Source organism: Pongo abelii, chromosome 5, assembly GCF_028885655.2.
Source record: "Pongo abelii isolate AG06213 chromosome 5, NHGRI_mPonAbe1-v2.0_pri, whole genome shotgun sequence".
Lineage (NCBI taxonomy): Eukaryota > Metazoa > Chordata > Mammalia > Primates > Hominidae > Pongo > Pongo abelii.
This window is the reverse complement of record NC_071990.2, coordinates 31,074,714-31,084,836: the sequence shown is the minus strand read 5'-3', so window position 1 is coordinate 31,084,836 and position 10,123 is coordinate 31,074,714. Positions and strand designations below refer to the sequence as shown.

The 10,123-nt window shown below is 49.7% G+C and overlaps 1 protein-coding gene across 1 annotated transcript; it reads right to left on the bottom strand.

Annotated features, from left to right (window-relative positions):
- Positions 1 to 306: 306 nt before the first annotated feature.
- MUC22 (mucin 22) lies at positions 307 to 9,543 on the bottom strand. Its single transcript, XM_054557084.2, has 3 exons — positions 5,588 to 9,543; positions 3,103 to 3,488; positions 307 to 1,039 (listed from the first exon to the last, which is right to left on the bottom strand). Exons 1-3 carry the CDS (start codon positions 9,486 to 9,488, stop codon positions 773 to 775), a joined length of 4,554 nt encoding a protein of 1,517 aa, XP_054413059.2. The 5' UTR covers positions 9,489 to 9,543; the 3' UTR covers positions 307 to 772.
- Between the last annotated feature and the right edge of the window lie 580 nt (positions 9,544 to 10,123).

The following is a 10,123-nucleotide window of genomic DNA, read 5'->3' as shown; positions in this document are numbered from 1 at the left end:
CAACCGATTCTTCTGCCTCAGCATCCCAAGTAGCTGGGATTATAGGCACTCGCCACCACGCCTGGCTGATTTTTGTATTTTTTTAGTAGAGACGGGGTTTCACCATGTTGGCCAGGCTGGTCTCGAACTCCTGACCTCAAGTCATCCACCCGCATTGGCCTCCCAAAGTACTGGGATTACAGGCATAAGCCACCACACCCAGCCAAATGATGACATATTTAAAGGCTCCTGGGAGAGTGATTGGTACATAATAAGCACTCAAAAAAAAAAAAAAAACTGAAAGAACAAACAGGAAAACGAATAAGCGTGTGGCCCTGATAACACATTCATTATGTGCTTTTGTTTCTTAGACATGTCTTGGTAATATTTATAGCACCATGAGGAAACACAGGGATGAGAAATGTTGACCCTGATGGGGCGGGAAATGGGAGAGAAGATGTCCTGAGGGTGGTTGTCGTGACTCCCCACAACAGAGGCTGAGACTCAGGAAAAGCTCACAGAAGCTTTGACTCAAAGTCCCCTCCAAGCCAGTCAAAGTCTCTGTGGTCCTTTTGCTGGTTCTTTTCTTGACCTAGTCCATGTCCATCTCCATGGATCACATCCTGGGAACCTTCCTATGCTCCATTTTAATTATTTCATGATCATTCTTTTTTTCTCCTCCGCGACCCCCTCCCACCCAGAATATGTTTTGATACCCAATCTATGGCCACAGCCATCTTGTCCTGCCGTGGCCTCCTTGGTGGCTTCCTCTGTGATCCACTCCACGGTGTCCTCAGTGGCCGCCTCCATGTCCATAATGCCCGCCATGATTCACTCTGTAGCCATCTCCATGGATGTGGCTCAGTCCACGGCCCACTCCACATCCAAAGCCATGTGTTCCTCCATGTCCCATTTCAAGTTCTCCTCCATGAACCAGTGCATTTCCCAGACTGCGGAATGTCCCAGAGCCCAGGCCCAAGTCCAGGTCCAGACCAAGGCCGTGGCTGTGGCCATGGGGGTCATAAATACCACGATTTCTCAGGGGGAAGAAAAGGTCTCTCTAAAATAAAAAAAAAAATTGATAAATGAAAATTAAGTCTCCTCTCCCTAATCACCATACCTGCCTGTTTCACCAATGTCAGATTTTCACTTTTCCAAACTGCCCATGTTCTCTTCTCTTACTATGATCTCTGTCTCTGTCTCTCTTTTTCCTTGTTGTTTTACTCTTTCTCCGTCTGACAAAATAAGCTTCCCTGTTACCTTATTAACATATCATCTTTATGTGCGTACTCAGGCCCTAGCTCTGGAGATCATAAGGTTATGTGTTTTTGGACTTCCAAGACAAAGGTAAATCCATACCCCTATGTGAAAGGCACAGAGACTCACTTGACAGACAGTCTTTCTCTTTGTTAGTCAGCTAAGAAAGCTCAGAACAGGTATGTGGAATTGAGAGCCCTCGAAAGCTGTCTACACAGAGCCTTGAGATTATAGGCATGAACTCCAGAATCCAACCAACCTGGGTTAGAGTCTTATATCTGCCACTCACTACATGTGCTGGGGCAAATAGCTAAGATCATGGAGTTCCAGATCCCTCACTTGTAAGATGAATATAATATGGCCATGGGATTGTAGACTAGATTAAATGACATTACGCATTTTAAACATTCAGCCTTGAGCCTAGCACGTAGTAAAAACTCAATGTTCACTTTCGTTATTCTCTCTTGATCCTGCAAATGAAATAATAAAAAGTAATTTAGGGAGTAATTCTTAGATGCTAGTATTTATTATGTAGCCCACATATGGAGAGAGGCTGAGAATTCTAAAATAAAGAACCTCAGCAAATTGACTATATTATCCAAACCTTTTGTGACTTCCCTATTTTTCTTTTGTCCATTTTTACCAGTGGTATGTTGTCCAACACTTAATAACAGGCTTTCCAAGGGAAAAGTGCTTATTTGTAGTGTTTGACAATTACTGTGGTGTAAATATTTCCAACACAGCGTATTTTAAGCTACCAGTGTCACACCACTCAGCTCAGAATTGGGAAGAACTGCACAATCTCTTGTGGGCCAGGATGAGCCAGTTCCAGCACACCACTGATTTATACTCTGCTTCACTCCTCAAATGGGAACTTACCCACAGGATCACAAGAAAACAGGAAGAACATCAATAAATGTGAAATCAATGTAAGAAAAATATGTATTCAAAGAGCAATCAAGACCAGAGAGCAGAGATGGAGTGGGAGGTCAGAGAGTAACAGTCACAGGCTGCACAAGGAATTGCAGAGTGCCGTAAGGACTAGAAATTTGTCATACATGAGACAATCGGAAGCCCACATTCTGTATGGCTGAACATTTTTATGCTTCTTTCTTTCTTTTCTCTATTCCTCTCTCTCTTTCTTTCCTTCTTTCTTTTTTTTCTCTTTCTTTCTTAGTTTCTTTCTTTCTTCCTTCCTTTCTTTCCCTCCCTTCCTTCTTTCCTTCCTTCCTTCCTCTCTCTCTCTCTCTCTCTTTCTTTCTTTCTCTCTCTCTCTTTCTTTCGAGACAGGGTCTTGCTCTGTCACCCAGACTGGAGTGCAGTGGCGCGATCTCTGCTCACTGCAACCTCCATCTCCCAGGTTCAAGTGATTCTCGTGCCTCAGCCTCCCAAGTAGCTGGGACTACAGGTACATGCCACCACTCTCGGCTAATTTTTGTATTTTTAGTAAAGACAAGTTTCACCATGTTGGCCAGGCTGGTCTCAAATGCCTGGACTCAAGTGATCTGGCCACCTTGGCCTTCCAAAGTGCTGGGATTACAGGTGTGAGCCACTGCGCCCAGCTGCTTCTTGCTTTCTTTATGTTTATGTCCTCCTTGTTCTCTCTCAGTATTTCCCTTGTTCTGTCAGTATTTCCCTTCACTTTGGTCCCAACTCCATCTTTTCCCTCCTCTTTTTCTACTTTGCTTCTCACTTTCTCTGACTTAAGGATTCTCTCTGGTCCTTATATCAGGCTAGGTGATTCTTTCCTTCTGAGTGCACCAACTTACTCCCCTTTCTCATTCTGGATTTTTCCAAAGCACTGCTGACATGATTCCCCCCTGCCTTCTCGCCAGGATCCCCTATGAACCCACCCTGGGTACTCACCAGACAAAAACTCAGTCCTACTGACAATCCAACACCAGCCACGACTGCAGCTAGGGAAATGAGGATGATAGCCCAGGGCTGTAAATATCCACTTGGTTTGATCACGTTTGTGGGTGTGTGGCTCACGCTAACTGTGTTTGTGCCCGTGGACACTGGGCCTGTTTCCTGGGAGGTGCTCCTGGTTGGCTCATGGGTGGATCCTGTGGTGGTCCTGACACTGGGGGCTGAGGTGGTAGATGATGCTCCCATAGTAGATGTACCCAGGCCAGAGGTGTTTGAGACTATTCCTGGCACAGTATGGCTGGCAGCAGAGGCCGTGAAGTCCATTCCAGGGGCCATGGTGACAGAGCTGGAAGCAGTGGGTCTGGTTCCAGTGGTCCTGGTGCCTATGAAACAGGCCACACAAGATGATGCATTTGTAGCAGAGATGATTAAAGGGGAATGGGGGTGCTTAGAGCAGAGGAGGGTGAATCTAACAAACCTATGGTGGAGGTGGCTCAGGAGAGGGGTGGTGGGGGAGGAGAGATGGTAGAAAGCGATTCTGCTATGGCCATGTCCCCAGAATGGAGGTGGGTGTCGTACAGAGAAGGAGGTAGAATGTGTCACCTGGTGGAGTTGGTGATGGAGGAGGCAGAAGGTTGAGGAAACTTGATCGTGATGCGTTCAGAAGTGGAAGACTTATTTGACTTCAGAAGTGGCCACCCAAATAGAAGAGGGCAGGCTGATAAAAGGAATGAATTAACAGCATTTGCATTGACCTGGATGAGACTGGAGACTATTATTGTAAGTGAAGTAACTCAGGAATGGAAAACCAAACATCATATGCTCTCACTGAGATGTGGGAGCTAAGCTATGAAAATACGAAGACATAAGAATGATGCAATGGACTTTGGGGACTTTGGGGGAAGAGTGGAAGGGGGCGAGGGGTAAAAGACTTCAAATATGGTGCAGTGTGTACTGCTCGGGTGATGGGTGCACCAAAATCTCACAAATCACCACTAAAGAACTTACTCATGTAACCAGATACCACCTGTATCCCAATAACTTATGGAAAAAAATTGAAAATAAATAAATCAAATCGAATCAAATAAGTGGGTGAGCTGGTATACAAAGCGGCAGGCCCTGCTTCTCTTTTGACTGTGATCACTGGGAGTAAGGAGGGAGCTGGAGGAGGAGATGACAGAATTGGATTCACTCATGGGCATGCCAGTGGCCGTGGCTGGGACAGAGGTGAAATCATCTACCACACTGTGGTGGTCAGCAAAGGTGGGGTGAGTGTGCTTGGGCAGATGTGGGAGGACCTGGCCTAAGTGGGGAAGGCTGCTCACAGGGACGGGAGAGGGTGGGCTCAGACAGGTGCGGGCGAGAATCAACACAGCGGAGGCGGTGGTGGCGGCTTAGGTAGCGATGGGTGTGCCTAGGTCAGAAGTGGTTAAAATGGGATCATAAACGGCACCAGTCACCAGAATAGAGGTGAGTGCTCAGAACCAAGAGGATAGAATCAGATGCAACCGGCTTGCTGATGGCAAGTGCCAGAGAATGAACACAGTTGTTTGGTCTCAGACTGAGCAAAGGTTGTCAAATTTTTTCTGTAAAGGTCCAGACAGCAAATACAGCTTTTGGGCCAGGCAGTCTCTGTTGCAAATACACTGAAAAGCAGAAAAGCAGCTGGAGACAAACTGTAAATGAATGGGCATGACTATGTTTCAGTAAAACTTTACAAAACCAGGTAACAGGTGAGACTTGACCCATGAAACGTGGTCTACCAGCCTCTGGACTAGGGTCAATATATTGATAGGAGGTGGCGGTGTCACAGAGGGTGGCTTGAATAGAGACAATCTACTTGGCACCAAAGTGGGAGCATTTCACAAAACTGTGACGGGCCAGCAGAGTTAAGGCAGGCTTGCTGGAGGAAGATGTGACAGATATGATGCACTTGTGGTTTATTATATTGTGGTTCTGATTGCAATGGAAGTGGTGGGCACTCAAAAAAAAAAAAAAAAAAAAAAAAGAGGTGAGACCAGAGTAGGGGCAATTAGGATTCTAGAAGAGGAAATTTTTTTTTTTTTGAGACGGAGTCTCGCTCTGTCGCCCAGGCTGGAGTGCAGTGGCGCGATCTCTGCTCACTGCAAGCTCCGCCTCCTGGATTCACGCCATTCTCCTGCCTCAGCCTCCCTAGTAGCTGGGACTACAGGTGCCCGCCACCACACCCGGCTAATTTTTTGTATTTTTAGTACAGACTGGATTTCACCGTGTTAGCCAGGATGGTCTCAATCTCCTGATCTCGTGATTCGCTCACCTCAGCCTCCCAATGTGCTGGGATTACAGGCATGAGCCACCGCGCCCGGCCTAGAAGAGGAAATTATATCTAACTGTGTGCTGGCTTGACTTGAACCAGGGCAGAGATGATATAAACAGGTGAACAGCTGGTGGTTGCCACTGGAGTTAAAATGTGTGGGCTCAAAGAAGACATGGGGGTTAGTACCTGACATAGGTGTGTTGGTGATGGGCTGGATAGAAACATCAGTGGCCTTGGTGGGTACAAAAGTGGTGGCAGAGACAGTGGTGGAGGCTGCAGTGGCCCCAGAAGCTGTGATAGAGACTGTGGTGGTCTCAGAGCCTGTGAGGGAAGTCGCAGTGGGCTCCAAGCTTGTAGTGGAAGCTATGGCGGTCTCAGAGCCCATGATGAAGGCAGTGTTGGTCTCAGAGCCTCCACTGGAGGGTGTGGAGGTCTCGGAACCTGTGGTACAGGCTGTGTTGGTCTCAGAGCCTGAAGTGGAGGCTGTGGTGGTCTCAGAGCCTGCAGTGGAGGCTGTGGTTGTCTCAGAGCCTTCAGTAGAGGTGGTGGTGGCCTCAGAGCCTGCAGCAGAGGATGTGGTGGTCTCAGAGCCTATGGTAGAGACTGTGGTGGTCTCAGAGACTGTGGTAGAGACTGTAGTCATCTCAGAGCCTGTGGTAGAGGCCGTGATGGTCTCAGAGCCTGTGGTAGAAACTGTAGTGGCCTCAGAGCCTTCAGTAGAGGTGGTGGTAGTCTTAGAGCCTGTGGTATAGACTGTTGTGGTCTCAGAGCCTGCGGTAGAGGCTGTGGTGGTCCCAGAGCCTGAGGTGGAGACTGTGGTGGTCTCCAAATCTATGGTAGAGGCTCTGGTGGTCTCAGAGCCCATGGTAGAGACTGTGGTGGTCTCAGAGCCTTCAGTAGAGGTGGTGGTAGTCTCAGAGCCTGTGTTATAGACTGTTGTGGTCTCAGAACCTGCGGTAGTGACTGTAGTGGTCTCAGAACCTTCAGTAGAGGTGATGGTAGTCTCAGTGCCTGTGGTAGAGACTGTGGTGGTCTCAGAGCCTGCAGTAGAGACTGTGGTGGTCTCTGAGCCTGTAGTAGTGACTGTAGTGGTCTCAGAGCCTTCAGCAGAGACTGTGGTGGTCTCAGAGCCTGTGGTAGAAACTGTAGTGATCTCAGAGCCTTCAGTAGAGGCTGTGGTGGTCTCAGAGCCTTCAGTAGAGGTGGTGGCAGTCTCAGAGCCTTCATTAGAGGCTGTGGTGGTCTCAGAGCCTGTGGTATAGACTGTTGTGGTCTCAGAGCCTGTGGTAGTGACTGTAGTGGTCTCAGAGCCTTCAGTAGAGGCTGTACTGGTCTCAGAGCCTTCAGTAGAGGTGGTGGTGGTGGTCTCAGAGCCTGTGGTAGAGGCTATGGTGGTCTCAGAGTTTTCAGTGAAGACTGTGGTCATTTTAGAGCTCGCAGTAGAGATCTTGGTGGTCTCAGAGCCTATGGTAGAGGCCACAGTGGTCTCAGAGCCCATGGTGGATGCCATGGTAGGCTCAGAGCTTGTAGTAGAGGCTGTGGTGGTCTCAGAGCCTGTAGTAGAGGCTGAGGTGGTCTCAGAGCCTTCAGTAGAGGCTGTGGTAGTCTCAGAGCCTGTGATGGAGACTGTAGTAATCTCAGAGCCTTCAGTAGAAGTGGTAGTGGTCTCTGAGCCTGTGGTAGAAACTTTAGTGGTCTCAGAGCCTGTGGTGGAGACTGTAGTGGTCCCAGAGCCTTCAGTAGAGACTGTGGTGGTCTCAGAGCCTGTGGCAGAGACTGCAGTGATCTCAGAGCCTTCAGTAGAGGCTGTGGTGGTGTCAGAGCCTATGGTAAAGACTGTGGTAGTCTCCAAGCCTGTAGTAGAGGCTGTGGTGGTCTCAGAGCCTGTAGTATAGGCTGTTTTGGTCTCAGAGCCTACAGTAGTGACTGTAGTGGTCTCAGAACCCTCAGTAGAAGCTGTGGTGGTCTCAGAGTCTGAAGTAGAGGCTATTGTGGTCTCAGAGCCTTCAGTAGAGGCTGTGGTGGTCTCAAAGACTGTGGTGGAGACCGCAGTCATCTCAGAGCCTTCAGTACAGGTGGTAGTGGTCTCTGAGTCTGTGGTAGAAACTGTAGTGGTCTCAGAGCCTGTGGTGGAGACTGTAGTGGCCTCAGAGCCTTCAGTAGAGACTGTGGTGGCCTCAGAGCCTGCAGTGGAAGCTGTGGTGGTCTCAGAGCCTTCAGTAGAGGCTGTGGTGGTCTCAGAGCCTGTGGTAGAATCTGTGCTGGTCTCAAAGCACGTGGTGGAGGCTGTGGTGGTCTTAGTGCCTGTGCTGGAGGCCATGGTGGTCTCAGAGCCTGTGGTAGAGGCTGTGATTGTCTCAGAGCCTGCAGCAAAGACTGTGGTCACCTCAGAGCTTGCAGTGGAGACCTTGGTGGTCTCAGGGCCTATGGTAGAGGCCATAGTGGTCTCAGAGCCCATGGTGGATGCCATGGTAGGCTCAGAGCCTGTAGTAGAGGCTGTGGTTGTCTCAAACCCTGTAGTAGAGGCTGTGGTAGTCTCAGAATCTTCAGTAAATGCTGTGTTGGTTTCAGAATCTTCAGTAGAGGCTGCGGTGGTCTCAGAGCCTGCAGTGGAGACTGTGGTCTCAGAGCCCATGGTGGAGGCTGCAGTGGTCTCAGAATGTGCAGTAGAGGCTGTTGTGGTCTCAGAGCCTGTGGTGGAGACTGTAGTGGTCTCAGAGCCTTCAGTAAAGGCTGTGGTGGTCTCAGAGCCTGCAGTAGAGACGGTGGTGGTCTCTGAGCCTGCAGTAGAGGGTGTGATGGTCTCCGAGCCTGCAGTGAAGACTGTGGTCATCTCAGAGCCTGCGGTAGAGGCTACAGTGGTCTCAGAGCTCATGGTAGATGCCATGATGGTCTCAGAGCCTGTAGTAGAGGCTGCAGTAGTCTCAGAATCTGTAGTAGAGGCTGTGGTGGTCTCAGAGCCCATGGTGGAGACTGTGGTGGTCTCAGAGTCTGCAGTGGAGGTGACCGTGGTCTCAGAGCCCATGGTGGAGACTGTGGTGGTCTCAGAGCCTGCAGTAGAGGTGACGGTGGTCTCAGAGCTTGTAGTAGAGTTGGTGGTGGTCTCTGAGCCCATGGCGGAGACCATGGTGGTCTCAGTGCCTGTGGTAGAGACTGTAGTGGTCTCAGAGCCTGCAGTGGAGATGGTGGTGGTGTCAGAGCCTGCCGTAGAAGCTGTGGTGGTCTCAGAGCCTGCACTAGAGACTGTGGTGGTCTCAGATCCTGCCGTGGAGGTGGTGGTGATCTCAGAACCTGAAATAGAGACTATGATGGTCTGAGAGCCTGTGGGGGAGGGGGTGGTGGTCTCAGAACCTGCTGTAGAGGCTGTGGTGGTCTCAGAGGCTTTAATCAGGATTGTAGTGGTCTCAGAACCTGTGGTAGAGGCTGTGGTGGTGTTAGAGCCTGCAGTGGGGGCCATAGTGGTCTCAGAGCTCATGCTGGATGCCGTGATCATCTTGGAGTCTGCAGTTGAGGTTGTGGTGGCCTCAGAGCCTGCCGTGGAGGTGGAGGTAGTGGTGGTCTCAGAACCTGCAGGAGATGCTGTGGTGGTTTCAGAGCCTGTGGTAGAGACTTTAGTGGCCTCGGAGCCTGCAGTGGAGGTGGTGGTGGTCTCAGAGCCTGTGGTAGAGACTGTGGGAGTCTCAGAGCCTGTGGTGGAGGCCATGGTGGTCTCAGAAATTATGGAGGAGGCCATCGTTGTCTCAGAGCCTGCAGTGGAGGTTGTGCTGGAGGCCATGGTAGTCTCAGGGACTGTAGTGGAGGCTATAGTAGAGGTTGTTGTGGTCTCAGAGACTGCGGTGGAGGCCACGATAGTTTCAGAGCCTGCAGTGGAGGCTGTGGCTGTGTCAGAGCCTGTGGGGAAGGTCCTAGTGGAGGCTATAGTAGTCCCTGAGTCTGTGGTGGAGGCTGTGTTGGTCTCAGAGCCTGTGGTGAAAGCTGCAGTAGAAGCCATGGTGGAGGCCGAGGTTGTCTCAGAGCCTGTGGTAGAGTCTGTGGTGATCTTAGAGCCTGTAGTTAAGGCCGTAGTAGGGGCCATGGTGGAGGCCATGGTGGTCTCAGAGCCTGTGATGGAGGCTGTGGTGGTGTCAGAGCCTTTTGTGAAGGCTGTGGTATTCTCAGAGCCTGAGGTGGAGGACAAATAAGGTGGTGGGAATGGGTTAAAGATGAATTTGCAGGTTTAGCACAGTGTTACTTTCACATATACTCAGTACTGCTTATTCATTTATCTATTCAGATACTGAGGGCTTAATATGTACCTGGTATTTTACTAAACTCTGGGCATACTCCTGTCAGCAAAAGAGATATGGGCTTATAATTTAGTAAAGAAGAGAGATACAACATAAAAAAACATAAATACACATTGGCTTAAGTGCTGTTAAAGAAAGCAGTGGTGCTGCTTTAGATACTAGAGTCAGAAAAGGTCTCTCTGAGGAATTGACATATGAACTGAGATCTGAAGGATAAGAAGGCAGCCATTTGGGCCAGGCGTGGTGGCTCACGCCTGTAATCCCAGCACTTTGGGAGGAAGAGGCAGGTGAATCACCTGAGGTCGGGAGTTCAAGACCAGCCTGACCAACATGGAGAAACCCCATCTCTACTAAAAATACAAAATTAGCCAGGCGTGGTGGCGCATGCCTATAATCTCAGCTATTCAGGAGGCTGAGGCAAGAGAATCACTTGACC

Coding starts and splice junctions, on each gene's coding strand:
- MUC22 (XM_054557084.2), bottom strand. CDS start 9,488: ATGGCCTCCACCATGGCCCCTACTACGGCCTTAACTACAGGCTCTAAG. Junction 3,489..5,587: donor CACCAACACACCTATGTCAG/GTACTAACCCCC, acceptor CCTGTTTCATAG/GCACCAGGACCACTGGAACC. Junction 1,040..3,102: donor TAGGACTGAGTTTTTGTCTG/GTGAGTACCCAG, acceptor TTTTTATTTTAG/AGAGACCTTTTCTTCCCCCT.